Below are 25,799 nucleotides of genomic sequence, written 5' to 3'. Positions count from 1 at the left end.
AATCTCAAGTCCACAGATCCTCAATTTGATTTAGGTCTGGACTTTGACTAGGCCATTCTAAGACCCTTTGAACTAAACCACTCGATTGCAGCTCTGGCTGTACGCTTTGGGTCATTGCCTTGGAAGGTGAACCTCCTATCCAGTCACGTCTTTTCTAACATGTTTTCTTCCACGATGTCCCGTATTCATCGCTCCATCCTTCTTCCTGATCAATTCTAACCAGCTTGCCCCTCTCTGCTAAAGAAAAGAATCCCCACAACAAGATACTGCCACCACCATGTTTCTTTTTTTTTTTTACTCTGAGGATGATCTCTTCAAAATGAGTAAATAATTAATTATTGTTTATTTATTTCAATCTAAAGTTTTGAGCAAAAACAATAAATAAAAACATCCCATAAAACTGAAAAAATACAAAAATACCTTCGAAAAAAGAGTGGGATGAAGTAAAAACTTCTCCAACGTCCTTGTCACACTATGATTGATTGCAGTAATACATGTCCCTATATGTAATAGTTCTAATAAATATTGTATTAGATCAATACACAAACGATAAAATGCACAGATCTACATTATATAAATGGACCATGCAATGATTGCTGTAGAAATGTATATTAACGAGGTGCATATTACCACCGAAAATATGTTACAAAAATACTTTACATGAATATTTGTGGAGGGCTGCATACACACATAACTACACACATTGATAACTAAGAGTTATATAATATACTGCAACCTAATGCAATCTGTCTTCTTCCTTATACCGAATGAACACACGTTTCTTGTATGTATGCACCTTTGAACTGAATGACATTATTTTGTTCAATAATTTCACCACACAGTATGAGATACACATATTTAACCAGACGCAATGTGTTTTGAAGTTGAATTCGCCGCTCAAACCACGACCCTCTCTGTCACTGAACAGTTTTTGCTAAATTGCCTGGTAACGAATCTATTCTTTGTCATGAACATTATCGTTGCAGTTTTGTAGTTGATTAAATCAGTAAGCTTCAAGGCAGGTGACTTCAGTGATGTGCAGCTGTGGTTTTCCACCACATGTTACATGTGAGCCAAAATGGCCTGCAATACTTCTTAATGCTTCTTTGTCACTTGTTATGGCTTCTCATCAACAAAATATTTATTTTTCCCTCCATTAAGTCCAGGTTTGTGGAGTGCATAACTGATTGGCCTCCCAGACAACGTCCATAATTAATTAATTCAGTATAGTTCTCCCACATGAGCTGTGGATCTCTGCAGCCTCCCCAGAGTTACCTAGCCTCGTGAGACCATCCTGATCTCGCGAGGTTTCAAGGTTTCACTCGCAGATCAGTCTGGATACCCTCCGTTGAAGAAAATTTGGAGCCGTTCACCAAACGAACGTCCAATCAGCGTTGGCTTTGAGGCGGGTTGAGGTGTGACGCAACGGGAAGCGCGTCAGTTCAGTCTAAAGAACATGGCGGCTTCAGCCGATGAAACTAGCGTTAGCGCGGCTATCGAGCAAGTTTTATCGGAATTACAGAGTATTTCTTTGCTGAGCTAACGAGCCTTTACTTGCAGCAGCAAGAGTAGCTTGGCTTGTGGTTGTGTTTTCGTCGTCGCTCGTAACTGAGCGACGACGAATCTGATTGGTTTATTTGGCCCGTCTATCACCAACATAGGCCAATCAGCTGACCAGTATTTTCGCCCCTTCCCAAAATCACTTCAACGGAAGGTTTCCAGATGGATATGCGGAGCAAATCTATCTGGCGGAGTCAGGTAAAGAGTTACCACGGGCCTCTTGGCTTCTTACAGTTGTGCCATACCCTGTTTATTTAACACTTTTATGTTACCTAAACCAGCTCTAAACCTCTCCGTAGCGCCATCAATTACTTGATTTGTGTGTTTCTTGGTTTGTATGATGCTGTTTTGTTCACACTCCCTTCTAAAACCAGTTGTGTTCATCTCATGTTTTGTTTGTTGACATTAGGACCAAAAGGCAGACAGGAATTTAGAATAAGCAGGAATAAGTAAGAAACTAAATCCTAAACAAATGAACCCTGTATGGCAACATCTTTCCAACAATAGGAATCTGACATGGCCATTCAAAAACACCAATAAAGAACTCAGAAGTGACCAAAACACAAATGAAAACCAAAACTCAAACACCCAAGGATTATTATTTTCTAGCATGGTCTCTTTAAATTAGCTTCAGGAAGCAGGTTACTGCACTGGCTTTTATTTAGGGGTATCAGAGTAAATGGTTGCCAACAGGTTGAGATTTCTATTTGTAAATTTTAAAATAAATGTTTATCACCTAAGATTCCCATTAATTACAATTTGTTTCAGAACCATCGCCAAAAGTCTACAGAAGTTAATTTCTGGGATTTTTTTTTTTTAAATAAAAGCGATAAATCACATTACATAAATCAGCGCTATGCACGTTCTCTGCTTTATTTCTGCTTTGACATCGATCCTTTCCAGTAAAAACGCACAAAAAAAAAATCAAAACAATAACTACATTTCCCACAACTCCAGAGGGTTAGAGTAAAGCCAGCTATACGGGTGCCCGCGTGGTTTTGACAACCAGGCACGTTGGAGAGGCACACACGGAGACTGGGGCGCACCGGAGACACAGAGCAGGAATTGCAGAGGCAGAGGCGCACGGGCGCACGGTCGGTTTTCGCCTTCCCGCATACCGGGGAAGTCCCGCGTCCGTCCCCGCCACCGGAGCGCAGGCTTTTTTTTTTTTTAAACGGGGCTTTGTCAGTACCTTTACTCGGAACACGACTGTAGCAGAAGCCTTTTGCTCCCTGTTTTTCAAATTTCTCCCCGTTTTGTGTTTTTTTTTTGCTTCCCCACATTTAGCGGGTGCAGACGCTGAGGTTGAGCCAGAGGAGCGGCTCTTAAGGCTCAAGTGGGTGGACGGTCCTCCAGCCGAGGCGTCGCGGAGGAGCGCAGATGAAGCGCGGAGACGCCGCTCGGTGACGGCTGCTGACGGCTCCTTGACCCGGGCGAGAAGAGGGACTTGAGCCCTGCGCCAGCCCGCCAGCCATCCCGCGGTGACACCCCGCAAACAGCTCCGCCAGGCTCTGCCTCACACCAGGGGTGAGTGTTTCATGCAGATACTCGGGGAACGCTTACTGTCCACTCATCCAGCTGTACGGCGCACATCTGGCAGCGCTTCACGTTGAGTTGTTTTTTTTTATTTCATCTAATTTTTTTTTTATACATTTAACCACGTCGGTGCCGTTACCTGCCGCTGCTCTGCATGCCTCCAGCTGATCCGGGCTCAACTGTAGGCATGCATGCATGTGCAGTAATGATGTTCAAACGCGCAGTGAACGCGCACGCATGGTGAACCCTGCATAACCCCACCTGTTTTTTTTGGGGTTTTTTTTGTCCCTTTGTATTTACAATCATCTCACCTATTAGCCTCATTATGGCTTACATACACACGTTGCAGGCAGCCAGCACACTGGTTTTGTGTCGTCTTGTTTGTCTGGCTCCATTGATTTTTTTTTTTTACCTGAGTTTGATTGAGTCTTTTCAGTCACACATGACTGGCACGCACCAGATGTTTGCTTTACATATGAACAGCAGGGACACATCCAGCATCTGAGCCACCCCTCTTTAGTTGGACAGGACACAGCGGCAGCAGCAGCAGCGGCAGCAGCAGCAGCTCATCCTGCAGTGGTGATCCAGCCAGGGAGTTTTGGAGACTCATGATTGTGTGCTCGTATCTGTATTTTTTTTTTTTTAGGAAAAGGGTGGAGGAAGAGTGCAGGAAAAACTGAAAAGTCAATGCCGGCGTCTGTGCGGTGACAGTTGGTTATTTAAGGGCCCCTCAGAGACATGCACAGGCTGCCCTGGTGCAGGTGCTGTTAGTATGCAGAGTAATGCTCAGAGTGTGTCTGACACACACACACACACACACACACACACACACACACACACACACACACACACACACACACACACACGCACACGCACGCACGCACAGTCTCACGATCTGAGTCACTGGGTAAAGACTTAGTTCTTTTATATTAGCTGTTAATGAATAATTTCCCCACAGTGAATGTAGGCATGAAAGGGAAATGGCCTTACCTTGGCATTCAGCTGCTGTCTGTCAGACTTGTCTTGAGTGTGTTACCTTGTGTGTGTGTGTGTGTGTGTGTGTGTGAGACAAACAGAGTGAATGTGAACAGCTTAGACCTATTGTGCTTCCTACCTGTGCAGCGGGGCCAGTTGTCATAGCAACGGCCTTGTAGCTCCGTTGATGTTCCTCCTGTCCTCATCGGCAGGGTCAGCACACCTACCACACCACATCTCGTCTCAAATCTACTGCTGGGTGTGTGTGTGTGTGTGTGTGTGTGTGTGTGTGTGTACGTGCCGAGAAGTAGCCTTTGTTTGCACTTTGCTGCAGTTCGTAGGTGTGTAGGTTGACTGCACAGGGAAATCGGTGTGTGTGGAGCTATGCGTGTGTGTGTTTGTGTGTGTGTGCGCGTATAACGGTGTCACAAAGATACACCCTGCCGATATGACAGCCGACAGCTCAACCAATCACCTGTCTTCCTTCCTCTGCCTATCAGCGTGTGAGGTTGCCATAGCCAGGCGCCCTCTGTGTACAGATATATGGAGATGGAGAAGGCAGGATGGACCCATGTATGCATGTATCGTGAATGTAGATTCATGTGGAGACACACGCTGATAAGTACAGTGCAGATGCTGATTCCACTGAATTCCTACAGCGTCTTCAAAGGAAGTTTGGAACCACGTTAATGTTGATGCAACCTGTTGAATGGTTGCACTATGATTTATTAATGCATCAGTTCTGAATGGGGAGATTGGGGATCTCAGCTGAGGTCCACTGAGGTCCACACAGTGCCATCAGACACCCATCCAATGATTGTCCAAGCATGGTAAGCAGGCTATTTAAAACTGTTTTTAATTAGATTTACAGAAACAGTGGCTATGTTTGCATGCACAAAATTTCACGATCGGATTAAAATGTATTCGGATTAAATAATCGGATTGTACCGTTTATATGTGCACACAGTCAATTAATCCGATCATAATGTGCGTGTACATGCACCTGGCTTTATTCAGAATAGAACCACTCTGACATGCGCAGTTATCAAATTCCCCTAAAAAAAAACACAGAAGAAGAAGTAGTTCCGTCTTTGCTAAACAACAACAAATAGTAAACAAAGTCTTCCGAGCGCCCAGGATGGACTTGCACGATGTTCTAATTACGGGTGAAACGTTACTGAGTAAGCAACAATTTTGAGCTCCTTTATTTTTTTTAACACAAAGGTTGTATCGGGAAGTCCGACAGTTTTGCTTCCCGACGTATTTTCCGCCACTCAACAATGTGGAAATAAGTCATGTTTACATTGGGCGCACATGCGCACTCGGGTCAGTTTGCCACATTCGGAAGGACTTGAGCCTGACAAGGGTTTATTTGCACGTTGATCGGATTATCAATCGGCATAAACCACGTCTCTTATTCGGATTACAACTTAATTCCGATTGTGCTTAATCCGACCATAATATTCTGATTGGCTTGTTTACGTGACGCATTTTTATTCTGATCTGCCCTTTATTGTGATTACTTTTGTCCATGTAAACGTAGCTACTATTTCTTTATTTCCCAGACTTTTGCATTTGGTCTGCATTAAAGACCATTGAGTTTTCTTTGTTTTTCTTTTTTCTTTTATTTATTTTTATTTTTGCTACAGATTTCCTAACATCCAACTAAATTTAATCCAATACAAGATATCATGATTTCCTGGCATTTATGCACATCTTTTTATCCCAAAAACTTATAATCTAATAATATTACTATTGCATAAGTGGCAAACCATGTCGATCATCACAGTTATACTTCTGTTATCTATACCATCCATTGTTACTTTGATACACAGACTTCAGCAAACATTTAGATTAAACAGCCACTACATTTGCAGTAGTTTTCTTATAGCTGTGGGCAATCTGTATATAAAATGTTATCATTTTATTAATTATTGTGATAACATTAAAAATGAGGATAAAACATGGAACCAACAGTGGAAAAATTAGTAAAAACAACATTTCCCTCAATACAGTCATTTTTCCCCCCAAACATAATTAATTGGAATGTGTCATCACAATAAATCCATATTGTTATATAAATACATTTATAAGATAATACATTTTATACAACATGGATAAACCATGCGATAAATGTGCCTCCTAGTTTTTCAGTAAACTTCCTTATTGTGTAGAATAATATATCTTTTTGTTGTTCTACTGGCGATAGACATGAGCCTGTAAAAGATATACCAAGGATTTAAACAGATATGGTTACAACATCACAGAGATGTGGTTTGTCACTAAGAATCAGAGGCCATAAGTGTGTGTGTGTGTGTGTGTGTGTGTGTGTACACAACCTGTCCAGGATGTACCCCGTCTCTCGCAGGGTACCACAAATCACTCTTATTAAGGTAACGCTGGTTGAAAACTATAATTATCAAGACTCTTGCTCTGGCTACTTAAGCATATAGCCTCATAAACCAACCCATTTTAGTCTGTTATACTTGTCGTGTTCTATGCAGAGCAGAATGCCCAAATGGCTTATAAACTGCACAATATGCACTTTGAAATTACTGCAAAATTTAACAGGTACTATATTTTAGCTTCATAATAATAATCATGATTTCTTTTTTATTTGTCATCATTGCAACTCTTTGTACATTCAAATGAATTTTGTCCTCTACATTTAAACCATCTCTTTTCGGTAGTAGTGGTCTGCCACTGTGCAGCTACCGGGGAGCTTTCTGGGGCTAAGAGTATTGCTCAGGGACCCAGAGTGGCAGTCTGTGGGGTTTGAACCAGGGAACTTGATGCCTTACCAGGACACAAGCACCCTGCTCTTACCACTAGGCCACTCCCCTAAGTCTATGTACTCAAACAAAAGTAACTACATAAATGCTATAGCCAATGCTATTTTCCCAGTAATAATAATTACAGTTTTTATTATATTAGCAGCAGTAGGAAGATGGTTGCTTTTCTGTTTTAAATAAAACAAAAAATAAAATCACCTGATCATGATCATGATTTTTCGCTTGACATTTTTTTTTTTTTTTACATAAAAAGGATAATAATAATAAGATCATACAGTGAGAGCCTCATACCTCTGCTGTCATGGAGTAACAGTATAACAAGCCGGTATTAGCTAATTAATCGCTGAGCTTGTGTAGAGTCAGTAGTCGTCTGCGTAACGGACCGGCAGCTCATAGATTCCCAGCTCTGGTCTTAAAACAGTGTTGCCTCTATATGAGTGATGGGTGGCGCTCCATCTTTTCCGTGCCCAGAAATGTTTCCAAACTAATCTGTCTGACTGGCAAATGATAGAAACCTTCAGTAGCCTTCTTTCAGCCAGCTGAACGGCAGTGCTCAGCAACAGATGAGGGAGGGGGAGAATCTTTAAGATCTCTTTAAATCGTAAGAACAGTATGACGGAAACTTTTGTGATTTTTGAAACTGTAACTTTCTGAAACCTTAGTACACCTTAATACAAATATCCATTCATCGCCTAATATCTGATTAACAAGATTCACCCTTTGTTGCTTTTTTTTTCTGAGCAAAAGGCCTAAAAGGAGCATAAAGTTGTCATAGTGTGATCTTTAAATGAACACATCACGTTTTAGAGATCTATTCCTGTCGGGTGGTAGTCACTAGAAGCTCCGCTCATTCTAACGGATCCCTACTTACTTAGGATTGTATCGTTAATTATAATTATTCATAATGAACTATGAAGGTCCTAAATGATTCAGCTCCAACTCTTTTGCAAGATCTTCTTAATTGATTTCATTGTGGAAGAGTCGGAACAGCCAAGGCAGGACAAACAACACCTACTCTGTGCATCGTACGTCTCACTTTCCCTGCCATTAGGTTAGAAGGACTTTGAACCGTAAAAGCAGGACGGTGTGTCGTTTTTTGGCCGTTTTGAAACAGTAACTTTTTAAAGTTGGCATACCTCCGCTTCTTCACAAGCCACTCCATATTTCAAGAAAACAAAAATTTCCCTTTGAACCGAATTTGGTCGACTTGTGCCTTTCTTCTAGCCATGCATTGGAGGCAGACGTTTCTAAAAAAGACACAACGATTATACTCCCAACGTATTTTGCCGTTTAAACCCCTTCTATTACGGTTTTTGTTGCCGGATACGTTCGGAATATTTGACAGCCCTCTGTACTTCCACCACTGGCTGAAGTACAAGTCATTAATTTGCCCTTGGGGTTTCAGAGCCCTCGTCTCTTTTGCTCCTGTTAATCTAAACGTCACCTGGAGTGAAATGGCTTTTGCCAAAGGCAGGTAAACGTGGTTCATCTCCCACTCACACACACACACACACACATCTACACACCGGTGCACACACACACACACACACACACACACACATGATGCACAGCAACCATTTACTGTTAGTGTAAGCAGTGTTTGTATGCTCCATTCTGTCACCTCCCACACGATACATTCATAAAACGGCTCCGCGGCGCCAAAGGCAGTGACTCAAAAGAAGACGTCTCCCCCTCTCTTCTCCCTCGCCTCCTTCCCTCTTTTAACCTCTCTGCCCCCGTCTATCCATCCTCTTTGTCAGCCGCTTCCCATCCTGCTTCCTTTCTTTTCCTTACCTATGTTCCTCATTCTCCTCGTCTCCTTCACCTCCTCTACCACCACCACCCCCCCACCCCCCAAGTAAAGCTGGTTGCAGCCGGTTTGAGTCTTGACAGCGGAGAGGAAGCTGCGACCTCTCACCTCTGGAGGGATGGAGGGAGGGAGCGGGAGAGGGATGGATGGATGGAAAGGGATGGAGGGCGGCAAGGCTGCAAGAAGCGAGGGAAAGGTTAGAGAACAGGAGGGATTTGCTAAGGAAAGAGGGGAGGGGAGAAAGAGAGCTGGCATGGAAGGAGGAAGGGAGGGAGGGGAGGGTACGGAGAGAGGTCAGGGAAGAGAAGGGGTGATAAATGATGAGTGAGTGGAGGGACAAGTTGGGAGAGGAGACGGAGCGCGTGAGAGGACGAGGAAGCTGGGAAAAAGACGGAGTGTGAAACGGCTGTGTACCTCCCTAACAAGCCGGACAGAATCAGCTCAATTATTAAAGAGGAGCGAGAGATGAGGGGGGGAAAAAAACACGCACACACGCGCTTCTGAGCGTCTGACTTTTATCATACACACAAACACGCAAAACACACGCGCGCACACACCTATTTGTAGATCATTAGAATTTACAGTCTGCCTGATTTCTGCGCCTGTTGGAGTGTTTTTTTTTTGGGGGGCTCTGCTCGGCGAGTATTCATAAGTCTGGGTATGTGTTTTTAAAAAACAATGAGTCAGAGGATCAGCAGAGACCTCACAAACACACACGCTCATACACACACACACACACACACACACACACACACACACACACATCACAAGCCAACTTGATTTCCACCATCAGTGTTGTCCCGTCAATATGAGTAGATAATCAGCGCACTAAGGGGTCTGTCTATAAATCCCCCCACCTCGAATACAGTTCTCACCTTCTCCCTCCTCTTCCTCTCTTGTTTCTAGTTCTCTTTCTTTTTTCCCTCCTTCTCCGAGGAAGTGTATGCCCCCGAGGGACTGACGGGATTCGCTACCTTCCAGGAGAGCTAGAGATTGTGTGTGTGTGTGTGTGTGTGTGTGCCTGAGAGTGAGAACACACACTTCCTGATGGAAAGCGAGTGAAAGCAGGAGGCTGTGGAAGGAGGGAGTGGGAGGTGTATATGTGTGTGTGTGTGTGTGTGTGGGGGGGGGGTAAGAGTGAAAGACAGAGAGTAGTCAGGGAGAGAGGGGGGGGGAATGGATGAATGCTCTGCACAACGTGTTTTTGCGTGAGAGAGAGAGAGAGAGAGAGAGAGAGAGAGAAAGGGAGATGGTAAAGAGATAGAGAGAGACACGGGGACAGTAGAAGTCATAATTTCTCAGAGTGTTGCACAGATGTGTGTTTTTGTGCCTGAGCGCGTTACGTTGCCTCGCTCGGGCTCGGGGCCAAGAGCCTGGAGAGGTACGGCAGGGGTGGACGGCGAGAGCGCGTGCCTTCTCCTGAGGTGTGTCTGCTGGGGTTGCGGCTGACGAGCTGTCAGTACCTACACTTGGAATGTTCACAAGGCGGCCATTGTTGTTCAAACAGCCAGCAGCCTTCTCCTTGGCAACGGGCGCTGCTGCAGCGTTTCCCACAGCAACTGTGGAGCAGGAGTATGAAGGAAGGAGGAGGAGGAGCCGAGGAAGTCAGGGCCGCAGCATGGGGGCCCCGGTCCAACACGCCGGCCTTGAAGGTCTGAGCGTTTGTCGGGGTCCGATCGTCTGGTTTGTGTGTCTTCTGTATGTGTGATTTGGATGTGAGCCTATGTGTGTCAGTGCGTGGGCCTTATTCTTGTGAATTAAGACAAGGGCCCGTTTGAACAATGACATTTTAGATTTCACATTCTGAAAGTTTTGCTACACAGTATGGCTACAAATAAAATGACGTAAAGCTCTACTTCGTTTACTTTAAGAGACACAATATCAGGAAAATCAAGGAGAAGAATAAAAAGGTTTCATTAACCGCCATCAATATTGTTATGAGTTAAAGTTGCATCCTCAACACTCAGGGTATGTTAACCTTGATAAAAAAAAAAACACCACATTGTCCCTGCATTCATGTATAAATATAAAAAGACACACTTTCAGCTCGAATAAAGCAACAATGATTCCCACTGCTGCTATTATAACATAAAACTGATCAGGGATAGTAATGTTATCCATAACATTTTTTCATTGTTATTCTGAGTCTGAGTCCTTTATCTCACATATTCGTATAAGTTTTTTTCCCCAGCGAAAAAAAATTAGAAAATGGATTCAATTATACTTCAAGTTGTTTCCTTATATAGGAAATTTTTGACAAATCTGTATAATCTGACCCAATCTGTATATTATGATTAAACTTGACTTTGTAAAGTGCCTTGTGATGACATGTTTCATGAATTGGCGCTATATAAATAAAATTGAATTGAATTGAATTGAATTCTGAAATACTATTTATACATTAGATAAAGCAATACGCAAAATTATATGCATATATATATATATATATATATATATATATATATATATATATATATAGATAGATAGATAGATAGATAGATAGATAGATAGATAGATAGATAGATATGTATATATATATGTGTGTGTGTGTGTTTGTTTAAAAAAATTTAAGGCAAAACATACAATCAGCATTTTAGAAGTGATCTTTTTGTAAATGTGTTTGTTGCGTGGAGTAAAACAACAGCGCCATGGTGAAATGAGCAGGTTAATAAGTCACACTTTCTGGTAGACAGCACGTGGTCGGCTGCTGTACAGAAATACCAGAGTTGGCTTGTTTATTTTACTTTCGGTACATCCTTAACTTAATGAGAGTGATATAGAGTCCTCCTTTGATTTCCACATCATAACTTTTCCACCAACCAACAGTCTTTCTTGAAACCAAGACAGATGTGAAGGAGTGAGGGAAAAGGTGCAGAAACAGGTGAGGGAAGGGGGAAGCATGCATAGGGCCCAGTAACACTAGTGTTCAACGACATGTTGTTATGTTTAGTAATTTTTCAGGCTCCTTTAGCAATTTTTTCTCTACTTTTCTAAACTTTGTAGTCTTACTTGAGACCAGAAACTGGATAATGCCTACTTATAACAGCTCTTGTTTTTAGCCTTTTAACACAAAACTGAAAGCCCAAGTTTAAGACATTCAACCCACCGAGTACCCTTAAAATGTGAACCCTAATTTATCATTGATGAATTTATGTTTTATGAATTGCTGTCGATGGATCTGATTTTAATGACCGGTATGAAAACCTGTTTACTCCCAGTTATTTGCAGGGACAGCGATGGCTGAAGGAGATTAACCCAACAGCAGGTTTATTCCAACAACAGCAGAGAAACTAGATTTGTTCATAAACTGGATGTTTAACTAGCTCTTGACACTAGCATTTCTATAGAAGAGGACATTTAACTCAGGTTATATAAAAGGTAGTACAAGCTAGCTGCTAGCATTGCACCACAACTAGCTTCAGCTTTAGTTCAGGAAGTTGTAAAAGAAGTTGTTTGAACCCTTTTCCTACTCATAACCAATGTTATTCTAATTTTTCTTGTGTGTCAACATTCACTGGACCTCTGTGAGCAACATCACACGTGCACACCAGTATTACACCTGTCCAAAACCTGAGATTATAACACGTTACATGGCTTACTAAAACAATCAAATTACAGCATTAATTTATTTCAGATTACTTAGTTTAGATACAACTGATTTAACATGATTACATGAAAAAGATAAAAATCTTGGATTTTCTTTAATGAGCTGTATAGTATGTTTTATGTCAGAGTAGGGTTCCTGCTAAGGAAGAACTGATAGACATGTCATGTGCATGTCAGAGTTCAGATATTATTGTAATTAAATTATTTAGATTTTGTGCAATGAGGTTTAGCATCAGCATGTGATGCTCTGCAGCCTTTTTTCTGTCCGTCTGCTGTGGCTACAATGTAGCTCACCACCGTCAGGCTGTGAATGTGTGTTTGAATGGGAGAATGACTGACCAGTGTGAAGCGCTTTGGGGTCGTCGCACTTGATAAAGCGCCGTACAAGTACAAGCCATATCGCCGTAGTCCTCAGGCATGCGCTCATAAAATCAGCTTTTCAGAAACGGAGGTAAAACAAGAAGGCCGGTCATAAACCAGCAGAAGCCGTGTGCTGCAAAGGACTTCATCTGCAGAGGAGCAGCAGCGCTCCAGAAACAAACAGCAGGCATAGCGCGCAATCACCAAGCAGACTGGTTGAAAAACGGCACTTACGATCTCAGATAAGCAGATCCCAAAAACACAGCCACACAAACAGCTGACATGCAGCAGGAGTAACAAAGACGCACACCGCCACCCGCCCAACTAGAAGGCGTCTGCCCCACCCGTAAATCAGTGGTGCGCTCAGATCAGCACCTGGCGCACGCAGAGTGGGACCGTGGAACGCCGTCTCACCAGGATTGCAAAATGGTGCAAAATAACTTGCTTTATTATTATTTTGTTTCCATTTCAGCTTGGATGTTATTTTCTGTGCGTGCTGAATCCAGATGCAGTGCGTGATTGCGTATGCTCGCAGCTTCGAGGGAACAGCGCTCGTAACAAATTCCAAAAAGCTCAACTTTAAAAGCTGCGGGATTGTTTTACGAACTACCTTTTGATTTTTTAACACGATTCTTCCCATTTCACCTGATAATGATAGGCAAAGCGTTTTCTTTACTTTTAAGCATACATGATGCAGACAAATTCATTATTGGTAGTTAATAGCCAACACTGTATTCGGCTAGAAATGCAAGCATGGGAAGCAGGCGTACACTAATCAGGGTTTCAGGGGAGGATGATGTCTAAGTTGCTGATTTCAATTTTTCAAAAAGATTTTCCTGAAAGTCCTACTATTGTTTTGATAATAACAACTGACCATGAAATCAAATAAATGTACTGTGGAACGCTTGATAGAGGTTGTACAGAATCTATCAAAAAAGGTACTTAGTTCAAGATTCCCCCCATTTATGCATCAAAGCATAACGTTTATATATGATTTTACTAAAATCAGTACAAAACTGTTTGTATAGTTTTTTTTAACGTCCAGTTTTGATGCATATTTAACGAACAGGGCAATAGATAAATAAACAAAAAATTGGCCAGCTCCTGACTGGCCAGAGCCCATTCATTGAAAACGGGGTGACTGATTACAGCATCAGCATTTGAATGCAGAATATTCAGTTTTTTAATGAGAATAACAAGCGTCACTTGTAGAGAATCTCCCCAATAAGGACATAACTTTGGAAAGTTGCATCATTTAGAAATTTAGCACTTCCAATATCTTGATAAAATGCTTTCATCTCTTTTTTTTTTTTGTAAAGGGGCAATTAAGAACCTGGAAAGGTTTAGTTAAACATCTTGACTCCCAGAAAGTGCATTTTGAGTTTCCTACCCTGTCTTTGAGATACTTAAATCTCATTTCCTTTTTTCACTTTTCTTTAAAATTAAACATCTTATGTAATGAGGCTCGGATGAAGCTAATGTATAACCTGGAGGATACACTGCTACATTTTCATAAAGGGGCAATCAGTGTAAACACCTTTGAGGTACCAGGAAGTGCTCGTTCATCCCTTGGGTCTTTACTAAACTGGATTTCTTGGTCTCAGTCTCAAGTAGGTTGATGTTTTTTTTCCCTCACATCAGCGTTTGTTTGTTTTTACTTTCTCGCATCCACATATGCACGCTTCTGTTCCCCGCTGGTGTGCTGGCCGGTCACATGACCCTCTAAGAGGGTGACCCTAAGCAATGGCAGGAAACCGCCTGCAGGCAAGTGAGGAAGAAGAGGGGAGAGTGCTAGGGCGAGCTGAAGATGAGGAAGGGGGTGTTTGGGGAGGGAGGGTTGTGGGAAAGAAAGTGGAGGCGGTAGGTGAGGGGATGCTTGAGAGTGAGGAAGACAAGCAAGAGGGGGCCCGAGAAAAGGAAGGGGGCACCATGGTCTTCCTCGTCTCAAAATAACTCCGGCATGCATGTTCCTGTGAAACACATCGGAGCGAAACAGTCACGTGCGGGTGTGCTTCGTTCGGTCGTGGTGGTGGGGAGGGTCCCGATTTTGTGTTGTCTCGTAATTTCCGCCTCTTCCCCAGGTCCCTGCGTGCATCCTCGGCTGCGCCGCCACTCTATCTGGTCCGTGTGAAGTCTGTTTAGATGTGCGTCTGAAGCTCTGTCTGCTTTTTTTGTTTGTCTGCACATATGGTTTATGTGTCGGTCCCTGTTGAGTTGTGCTCCTGGTGTGTGTGTGTGTGTGTGTGTGTGTGTGTGTGTGTGTGTGTGTGTGTGTGTGTCTGTGTGTGTGTGTGTGTGTGTGTTTGTTGTGTGTGCTCGTGCCTGCTCTTGGCAGGAGATGCAGCACGCACACTGGTGATGGAGATCATTAGGAATTTCCTGCAGCTGGGGAGGTGGTGGTGGATTTCTTCGTCGAGGGTGGCTGGGATGTGAGCGGGCGAGAAAGAGAAGAGAGGTCACGGTGAAGGAGAGTGTGGGAGGAGGGGTGGATGGGTGGGTGGGGGCGTCGTGTTTAAGTGTGTTGGTGGGACTCTGATGTGTATGTGTGTGCGTGCTGAGCTGCAGCTCCCTCTAAACCCGAATGTGCAATTTAATGGTAGGTCCGCTCCCGCTCCGGCATTCCCCACTCGCCTTTCCAACTTTAATCAGCGCCTCAGTTTCTCAAACAAGCCAGACCTGTTAATCAAACTGCTGGGATTGGTTTCATGCAGCTCAACAAGTTGTGTTCCTCGTCAACAAAATAAAAGCACGCCTTAAACTGGTGATGGCTATGTTTCCACTACCAAGGTATACCAATGTTTTCAAAAAGTTGGGATTTTTAAACTTTTTAACTGTTTAATAATACATTTTTATATAAAAAATAAGAAAAAAAAATTTAATTTTTGATGAGATGACAGAGAAGATGGTGTAGCCCAGATCTTAATGATCACGTCGGTCGTTGCCTGTTCGCGCTGGAAAATTAATGTCTTAGTTTATTTTTAATGGTACCAATTAGGGTTGAACAATATAGGTGAAAAACATTTTGATAAAATAGAAATCATACTGATTGATATTAAGAATTATTAAAAAATAACAAGACATGTAAGTGCAGCCCTGGTCATTTTATGCTGTTGCTTACTGACCCGTTTTTAGATAAAGAACACAAACAATGAAGTCAAACTCAGCCCTTTATTTAACAAACTTTTAACCAAACTGCTTTTAAAAAGAAAAAAGTGAAAGTGCTCGCTGAACTCTTTTAAAGAGGGTAGAGCTTGGTGACGGCAGGTTGCTGGTTTGTGATTGGTCGGGAGGATGTAATGACTGCAGTATTAACCTACGTGATAGGCTAGAATGCAAAAGGAAGGAAAACTCTTCTATTGAAGCTTTTAATGGCTCCTTTTTTTTCTATTGCATCACACGTCTTTCGATCGATATATATTGTTATTGAATTATCGTCCGGCCCCGTTACCAACATGTTTGTTCCGACTGAAAGTAATATTGACGTTTTGTAGTGATGCAGGTCAAGTTTCCGCCGTGAGTCTGTATCTGTGGATGGAGCTTAACATTAGGGTGAAAGCCTTCCACCCTTAAAGACTCAAAGCTTATCGCCAAAGATACGTTGTTAAAAAGCAAGATGCTTCTCAGCAACTGTAAAAAAAAAAAGGGTTTGATTGTTGTAATGCCACTAAAGAGCTTTCCATTGATTATTGGAAATGGCATCAATCATTTCCAACATGCTAATTTATAATGAAATAAACAAAAACAGATTTCCTTCTCATTTATTAATGCAATCAAACTTCTTGACTGAATGAAAAATAATTTTACATCTAAATCTACTATTTATTACAGAAATAGCACTTAAAACACTTTTTAAATTAGCCTTGTATTTATTTTTCCTTTTTCTCTTTAATTTTGTATCAAAATAACTAGTTGGAGCTGTAACAATCAATATGCTACGATATTATTACTGCGGAAGGAACAATAGCTATTTTTCTGTTTTAATTAAAGGAAATTAAATGAAGTTATGTTGCCAGAATTAAATTAAATAAGGTCCACTCAGGAGCCTGTGTGCTGCTAAGTTACTGGATGATGGATGTGAGTGGAGTTACCCTCGAAATCCTCAAATAAAAATAAAAAAATTGCTTTATGAAAACATTCAAAACAGTGCTACTTTAATAATTAGGAGGAAGAGTAGTTGTCTGCTAATCAAACTATTTTATTCTAGGGATCAAAAAATAATCTATATATAGCCATACTCAATAAATTAGAATATTTTTAAAAAGTTCATTCATTTCAGAAACTTAATTCACTAAACTTTACATACATTAATTACACACGTATTGATGTTTCCAAGCCTTCATTCCCATTGCTTATGATAGGAATAATTTTAGTATGTAAAACTAGAAAGGTATTGTGTAAATAGTTTACACATTACAAAAAGGATCTTAATTTTTTTTATATATTCTGACAAATATTGTTAAATTCATGTGTTGAACCTTATTTTAGAATTTTGTTCTATGTCTATACCAATAAGGCATAAAACGATCACAACTTACAAGTGAGGTGAATAACACTCATCGTGCTGCAAACGGACACTGAGTCCTCAACGTTGCTGCATTAGAGCAAGAAAAATGGGTAAGCGTAAAGATTTGAGCAAGTTTGACAATGGCCACATTGTGACAGCAGGGAGACTGGATCAGCTCATATCCAAAACTGCAGCTCGTCTGAAGTTCCTGGGCACCTTTTGTAAAGAGGTCCAAGGAAGGAACAGCGGTGAACCTGCGGCAGCATCGTTGGGAACCAACGCTATCTGTCACCAGAGTGTGAGGTGAAGGTTGGGCCCCCCGGTCCCTTCCATCAGGCCTGTCACTGTACCCATACTGGTCATTATGTTACGTCTGGTTGGTCTCCATCTATCCGTTCGTCCGTCAATCTATCAAGGTATTAAAGATTTTGGTTATAGAACAATATTTTTTAAGCTATTATTAGTTAATACGGGTTATTGGAAGTTCAGAAAAATGGGGCATTGCTCATACAAGAACCACCACTGCATAGCGCTAAACTTTGTCATACATTTGACTTAACCCTGATGCGTCTCGTTCATGATGCCATACATCACCACGTTCTCTTCCTCCTCCGTTCCCCGCTGCAGACCTCTCACGGACCAACTCAAAGGGCCCCCCCCCGACGCTTCCCACCGTGGTGCGAGGGGCCGTAGGCCGTCTGTGGCGGCAGGTCGAGGTTGTGTAAAGGGTTGGAGTTGATGCACAACGAGAAGCGCTGCGATGCTGGCCGGGTTTTCCACGCGGCGGTGTCACTTGGTCCCTGTGGACCCCTTGACCCACTTCCCCCTCCCAGCTCCGTCCCCCCACCTCTTTTCTTCTTCTCTCCTGGCCCTGGCGGACACTTTCTCCAACTCGTCCCTCCCTTTCTGTCTTCCATCCGTCTCCTTCTTCTTATCTGTCTAAACCTCTTGGTGGAGCCCCCCCTCCTCCTCCTCCTCCCCACCACCACCACCACCACCTCTCTTTTCCCTCTCTCCTCCGTGCCCCCCCCCCCCCCCTCCCCACACCCCCTCCATACCCCCCCATGCTGTTTCGGAGCTGCTGCCTGTCTCTTAGCAACAACTGCACACCCGTTAGAGCTCAGTGAGTGCTTTTACAAACACACCCAGGAAAACACACTCTCACATGTGCACACTCCCGTTCACACGCACACAGTCGGCGGCACGCACGCGTGCACAAGCGCAGACACGCACTGGGTCTAGTTGATCATTGAGGGTTTCTGCTGGCAGGCCTGTGAGTCTGCAAGCCTTTGTGGCAGTGAGATAGATGAGGAGAGAATAGATATGCTGTACAACTACCATCTACAGAGTCATTGCGCCTCCCAGACTGCGTAACAGGGCAATTGCCCAAACTCGAAACTGGCAGCCTCTTGTCTCTGCACAAACACACTGACGGCGCAGGCATTCTGTGGCGTGTTGTGTTGTCGCTGGCTTCCCCTCATTTGCACAATAACACCAAAAAAAAAAAAAAAAAAAAAACTTTTTTGAAGAAAGTCAGGGGAGGAGAAAAAAAAAAGAAAAAGAAAAATGGAATAGATCAAAAGTGTTCAAACACCCCATCGTACGAGAGCTTTTTTTTTTCTTCTTTTTTTCTTTCCAGCAGCTGATTCAACAGATCATGATGTGGGAGCAGCGCATACCATCGGCGTTTTCGCAGAGACAATACTACACCGCTGTGTGTTCCAAAGCCCCCAGAGCCATCCACGGCAAGAAAAAAAAAAAATGCACCAAAACACATTCGCTACGTATTATGATATTGGAATGGCGGCTGAAGCATGCCAGGAGTGCTTTGCCTAAACAATGAATCATAGCAGAATTGATTGGCTCGCATCTAAACCCTGTCAAAATGCCCCCTGCAGAGCGCAGAAGAGGGGCATTTGCATGTGCGTCTTTGTTTTTTTTTTTTTTTTTTTTTTTTTTGCGTGCGTGCTGGGAGCACATGTGTGCGTGCGTGCGTTAGTTGTGTCTGTCTTTATGTGTAAATCAATGTGTGGGAGGACGAAGCTGCAGGGGCATATTTGCATGTGTGTGTGTGTTGGTATGTGTTGGGAAAGTGACAGCGTGTATGTGCGAGCGAGCACATGTGATGCGGCGCTTAATTAAAGCATGTGCTCCTCTCCTCTCCCTCGCAAACTGGTCAGATGAAGCCACGATTAATGAGCGCCGTTAATTAGACCGGAGCGAAAGTGAGAACGGGGAGAGAAAGTCGGGGAGGCGGCAGCAGCGGGAAGGGAGTGGGTGATGGGGTTAAAGAAGCACGAGCGGTGTGTGCGTGTACGTGTGTGTGTGTACGTGTGTGTGTGTGCGTGTTCATCTCCATGTTTGTCTGTCCCAGTTGTGTCATTCCACAGAGCAGCAGAGGTTGTTTCGCTTCATGCGTGCAGCCCCGCACTCAGCTCCGGCAAACCCACCCCCCCTCTCTTCTTCCTCGACTGCCTCATCCTCTTCCTCCTGCTCCTCCACAACTTTTTACCCCCCCTCTTAATTTCACTGTCTGCCTGTCCAGTCACGATTTCCCCCCCCCCCCTCCTGTTTCAGCCACATCTTTCACTTTCCCTGTCTCTCATGCAGCCCCTGTCGCCGTTTCATACATTCCCACCCTTTTCGTTCTCTCACTTTCTTTCTTTGCCTCCTGCTCAATGTCCTCCCTCCCTCCATAATCAGAGCCATATGTTGGAAAGGAAAGGCAGAGAGATCTGACAATGGACATAATTGTGTTGAATGTGGAGTGTGTGCGTGCCACGGCGTTAAGAGCCAGCAGCGTGCATGCATATCTGCTCACAAATGTTGCAAGGCTTCCTGTGTTTGTGCCTGACGAGCATGCGTGGCAGCCAGCGCATGTGGTCCAAGTCTCGTACTTCTGCCCCCCCCCACCACCCACCACCCCAGTGTCCCCACTTCTCCTCCTCTCCAAGGTTCTGCTATCCCTCCATCACTCCTGTCTTTGTGTCACCTTCATCTCTACATCCCCTCAACACCTCGACCTTCACCGCCTCTCTGCTTCCCCCTGGTGGCTGCGGCTGTTTACACTTTTTTTTGTTCTTTTTGCATCCCAACAGGAATCTGCAGAGTTTCTGGCAAAACGTGACACTAACTGTGCATGTTTATGTGTGTGTGTGTGCCCCCCCCCCACCCCAGCTGTAATTCCAGTATATTATTTATACTCTTCAGTAAGATTTTTATGTGCAAAATGTTCTCAGTTGTGAACATAATATAGCAGCACGGAAGCTACGATCAACGTAACGCGCGTCAAGCGCTTACACGTGTACCCAAAATCTGCTACAAGATCAGAAAATGTAGCTCCGAGTCAACTTAAACAATTTATACCGCGAGTCATCCACCAACATAATTGTGTCTGATGTGATACGGTGCAGCCTCCTCTCAAATACTGATTCCAGTCTGGCCCAATTCAAGCTGTGACATCATGCACTAATCACTTATTCTCTTTCTCTTTGTGCTCCTCCCTTCCCCACGCGCCTTCCCCTCCACCTTCTCTGTCTGTCCCTCTTCTCCTTCTGTCTGTCTCCGTCTTCCCTTTCTTGCACTGTAGCAGCCATGGGCAGGAGACAGAGGCAGGGGGAAGAGAGAGAAAAAGTCTGTGAGCTCTCCACTGCAGTATTGATGACCCAATGATCCCCTGCAGAACAGAGCCAGTCAGGCAGACCGAGTCAGACTCAACTCAGAATCAGAAACCCCGGCCGTTTGGTCGGAGCGACCGACTGAGCGGGCTGTGAATGGTAAATGCAATCTAATTTTATAACGGTGGCGCGTGGGCGGCTAAGTTAATAAAAGAAGGTGCATTATGGAGTAGTTTTTTTGGCACAGTGCCAAATTGTTGACAGTCTGGGTGGAAAAAAAAGTTTAGCAGCAGTAGAAAGAGAGGCAAGCCACCTTTCCTAATTTCTAAAATTCGACTCGGGGGATTTGACGCATTTTAACCCCTCTGGTTTTTATTTTTTATTTCTGTCTTTAGGTGTTAAAATCTTCTGCCCCTACAAGCTGTTGAAAGCGTTGCGCGCAGACAGCTGAGGCCATCTCTCCTCGTCCTGCCTCACTACCTGCAGAACTGTCCACTGGATGAGTCGCTTGGTGGATCCTCTGCATTCAGGCCAAACTGGCGCTCCAGCGGGGCGTGGGGAGACTCGGACCGAGAAAAAGGATTGTGGCATTGGACTGGAGGGACTGGAAAGACCCGAGTGCTGGACAGGGGAGCTCACACTCCATGGCGCGTTCCAGGATCCCTTTCGTGATGGACTGGCACTTGTGACCTCGGACGTCCCCCCCGCCTCTCCATCCGCCCTGGCAACTGGTGCTCGTCTGCAGGAAAGGCTGGGGCACGGCACCCACCTGCAGAATCACCCCGAGACCTGCATGACGGCCGAGGTGGACACGTTTTCAGAGACGCTCAGAAATATGCAAACACATGTAGACCCGGAGGTGCATGCAGAGGCTTTCTCTAACCCACACATGGACAACTGTGGACTCGTGGAAATCAACAACCGCACTGATTCTATAGACTCAGAGCTCTCTAAAGCTCCCACACTAGAGGCCATGAACACCACCTCACCTCAGACTTTGCCCTTGGCGATTGGCAATCATCCCGCACCTACCGATCCCCTGGAGGCCCCCGCGCGGACCGTGGAGTTCGACACGCCCTCAAACTATAGTCCAGTCCTCTCCGGGCCTAACCCAATAACGGTCTCCTCTTCTCTCCCCGTAGAGACGGAGAAGAAGTATGCACTCCGCAGCTCTGGCCGCCCTCGCTTCCCCTTGCACCTGCGCAAATCCTCTCGCCTGCACCGTAGCATGGAGGATGGGGGAAAAGGAGCGGCCAGGGACAGAGGAAGAGAAGAGGAGGAAACATTAGAGGACAAGGTCCTTAGGGTTAAAGAGGAGGAATCCACTGCTGGCGATAAAGAGGAGCCTTCTTCGGTGGAGGCGGTTCTACCCCCACCTACCTGCCATAAAGAGCCCCCTCTTACCCCAGTCGAGCCTAAACCTGCTCCCAAACCTCTGCCTAAACCCGGGCCCAGACTCGGGCACAGACCTGGACCTAAATCCAGGTGTAAGCCCCCACTGAAGTATGTGCATAAAGCAGCTCCGAAGAGCATTTTAAAGCAGCGTCTTGCAGCACAGGCCCTCCGCCAGTGTGCTGCCTCTCCTCTGTCCTTTGAATCTGCCCCATCTGCTCCTTTGTTGACTATGAAGGAAGAACCCGATGCAAACCTGGGGGTCTGTCCTCCCAGTAACAGCAAAAAAGGCCGTTATGTTGGTGTAAGTGAATCAGCAATCACAGAAAGTGTCTTGCAAAAGTGTTCCTACCAAATTACCCTGGTTCGATCCGTTTCAACCACAAATGTTGCCGCATTTTATTGGACTACATTGAAATGCGGCTTTCTTTCTTTTTTACTATGAACATATAGCTAAAAAGTTGGTATCCAGTCTTCTGAGTAAATACCACGTTTCACTTCAGTCACAGCTTCAGTTGTTTTGGGTTATGCCTCTACCACTTTTGCACATCTAGAGATCAAACTTTTTTGCCCCTTTTCCTTTGCAAAAACATTCAAGCTCAAGCAAATGGGATGTCTCTGTCAACATCCGTTTTCAAGTGTTGCCACAGTTAATCTTTTGGGTTTAGGTCTGGGCTTTGACTGGACAATAGGTCTATGTGGTTTGATTTAGACCGCTCCGTTGTAGCTCTGGCTGCAGGTTTAGTTTGGTCCTGCTGAAAGGTGAACCTCGGCAGGACCTGGTGCTGCATCTTTTGCAGCTTCCAAATGGTTTTCTTCCAGGATAGCCTGTGTTTAGCTTTCAATTCTGACCCACTTTCCTGTCTCTGCTGATAAAAAGTACCCCCAGAATGATGACACCTCCACCATGCTTCACTGTGGGGAACGATGGGTTCAGGGCACTGTGCAGTGTTGGTATTTCAGTTTCAACTAATAATACTAATGTATTAATACTAATAATAATTGAACATCATTGATCTCACAATGGAGAAATTCACTTCTGCATTTTAACCCCTCCCAGTGGGGAGCAGTGGGCTGCCATGTGCGGCGCCTAGAGTGCAATCTGGGGTTAAGGGTCTTGCTCAGGGACTCAGAGTGCCGTCTGTGGAGATCAAACCGGGTACTTGCATCCTTCTCTGTGTGCAAGCGCGCTGCTCTAACCACTAGGCCACCACTCCCCCCTGTGTCCCCTAAAAGACTCGTGGCAAACTGCAAACATGCCGTCTAACTTCTTCCTTTCATCGATAGCTTTGTTCTTGTGCTTTGTAGAGCGCACATTTCTCCCACCTCGGCCACGGATCCTTCCATCTCCTCCAGGCTTTCCATGAACCTCTTGGCTCCTCCTCTGATTAATGCTCTCTGTTCCAGGGATCTTGGTTTTGGTGAACAGCCATGTCTTTGTAGTTGCGCCACACTCTTTTCTCTTTTCGCATGATTCAAACATGCTATGCGAGTTGTTTGAAGCTGTGGATGTCGCTTTAAACGTCTCCGCAACCGTCAGTTTGTCTGTTACTTAAAGTAAAAAATTAAATAGATCGACATTTGTGGTTCAAAGATTACTAAATGTGACAAAAGTTTAAAAAAAGTGAATACTGTTGCAAAGCACTGTTTGTTCCTGTACGATAATTTCTTCACTAACTGATATACCATGCATACATTAATGTTTTTTTTCTCCCACTTTCTCTTTCACCCAACAGGTAAGGAAGATTGTTGTAAAGGTGCCTCGCATTCCTTTCAGCCTTAGCCGCCGACAGAAGAGCTATAAAATCTCCAGTTTGGAAACAGTTACTGGAGCCGAGAAGAGTAACGACGGCAGTCCGGAGGGGTCTGAGGCAACGCGAGAGCCGACTGCGCTGCTACGCATGAAGAACAACGGGAAAAGCGTAATGGTGATGTTCCCTCCTGGAGAGCTCCCCGTGATCCTCAAGCGCAGGCGGGGACGGCCGCCTAAACAGCCTTTACCGGGAATACAGGTCGAAGTGCCCAACGCTGGGACCCCTGCAGTTACTGGGGACCAGCCCAAGAAGCCCAGGAGGCGGCGTCGGACTAAACTCCCTTGTCCGTATCCCTCCTATGTTAATGACACGAATGATGTGAAAACTGAATATGGGGATGTTCTCTCCAAATTGGCATTTTTAAACCGCCAGCCCCCTGCCACTGGCCGCTGCTCCCCTCCTCGTTGTTGGACTCCGAGCGAGCCAGAGAGCTTTCACACCCCCTTGGAAAACCCTGGAATATCCACCCTGCTTCACAGGCTCACCGGGTCGAGACGCCCCAGAGGCGGCAGAGGAGGGGGGCTTGGCAGAGGCGGAGGAGCAGCGGGGGGCATCATGGGAAGCGAATGCAATAAGAGTACATTCAGTGACTTCTTTGAATCTATTGGAAAGAAGCGGAAACTGAACCTCCTGTCTCAGCACGGATTACCCAGGAAAAGACGGAAGGGTGTGGGAGGAGGGGTGGGCAGGGGAGGGGGCATGGTGGGAACGGAGCCTGGCGGGGAAAAAATTGTCAGAAGGAGACGAATGAGAAAAAACGGAGCATTTAAAGGGGGAGGGATGTCCATCGGGCAGGAATGGCCCAACGGAACGGGTGGATGGGAGGAGGAGGGGGCTATGGATAAGGAAAGAGCTTTGGGTGGGTATCAACTCTGTGGATCTCCAAGGGGAGGCTTTTCCAGTTGTAACGTTGGACGAGGAGGGCCCTACAGCGGTCCAGGTGGAAACAAACTGAGTGGGCTCACAGGAGAGGACTCACAAGGACTATTTGCCGGTTACTTTCGATCCCTGCTTGATTCTGATGACTCCTCAGACCTGCTGGACATCTCCTCCCAGTCAGACCCCCGCAAATCTTCATCCTCTACCTATGATCCGTCCAGTTCAGCTGCCTCTCACAATTGGTCTCCTCCATTCCCCAAGTGGAGCACTAAAGGAGCAAATGCAGGGGTGGAGGGTCCAGCACATCTGCACAGCTCCTCTGCGAGGCCCCCGTATAGTTACGGAAGCTTAGCCCAAATATCTCCCACCACCTCTTCATATCCGAAATCCACTCCGCCATCTCTCTCACACTCTCCCAGCTCCCCCCATCCAGCCTCTTATGGTCACTACCCCTCTGGTTACTCCTGCTCTCCTCCCGTAGGGCCGCAGAGGTCCTCAGACTGCAGCTTTGGATATGGGTCCCCTCATGGCAGTGGCAAAGGGACTCCTGCCAGTCAGACTGGTCATTCTAATTACCACGGAGCAACCAAGAGAGGCTACAGTGGCTATGCAGCAGTGAGCCATTCCCCCATGGGGAGGGGGGAGTTAGCAGGACCCACGTCACCAGGAGGAGGGTACATGTCTGTGGCCAAAGGTAGTCCCTTCAGCTGCTCTGCACCAGAGGGTTACAAGCAGTACAACTCCAGCCAGTGGAGCTGCAGGTAGATCACTCCCCGTTTTCTAAAATAACGTTTGGTAACCTGATTGCATTTTAGGTGTCAGGGTTCTCGTGAGATCTAGAAGTATTGAATTTGATTAAAAGTTTTCCAAGCCGGGAAGAGAATCTTAAAGAGGACATATCATATATTTAGTACTTAAATTGATTTTGTTATGAACTAGGAGTCACTAATAATG

At 44.9% G+C, this 25,799-nt stretch overlaps 1 protein-coding gene across 3 annotated transcripts in view; it reads left to right on the top strand.

Annotated features, from left to right (window-relative positions):
• Positions 1–2,562: 2,562 nt before the first annotated feature.
• The window catches only part of ahdc1 (AT hook, DNA binding motif, containing 1), a 34,253-nt gene continuing 11,016 nt past the window's right edge, over positions 2,563–25,799 (top strand). Inside the window, exons 1-5 of one of the 3 annotated variants that reach the window (XM_021315985.2) lie at positions 2,563–2,744; positions 2,848–3,087; positions 20,733–20,919; positions 21,156–22,456; positions 23,889–25,606. In XM_021315985.2, the coding sequence (XP_021171660.2) occupies positions 21,260–22,456; positions 23,889–25,606 (2,915 nt within the window). In that variant the 5' untranslated portion in view covers positions 2,563–2,744; positions 2,848–3,087; positions 20,733–20,919; positions 21,156–21,259. Of the gene's footprint in view, positions 3,088–20,732; positions 20,920–21,155; positions 22,457–23,888; positions 25,607–25,799 lie in introns of all 3 variants that reach the window. The other 2 variants (XM_036145070.1, XM_012861511.3) reach the window with 2 other exon arrangements.

Source organism: Fundulus heteroclitus, chromosome 13 (genome assembly GCF_011125445.2).
Source record: "Fundulus heteroclitus isolate FHET01 chromosome 13, MU-UCD_Fhet_4.1, whole genome shotgun sequence".
Lineage (NCBI taxonomy): Eukaryota > Metazoa > Chordata > Actinopteri > Cyprinodontiformes > Fundulidae > Fundulus > Fundulus heteroclitus.
This window is presented reverse-complemented; position numbering and strand designations above follow the sequence as displayed.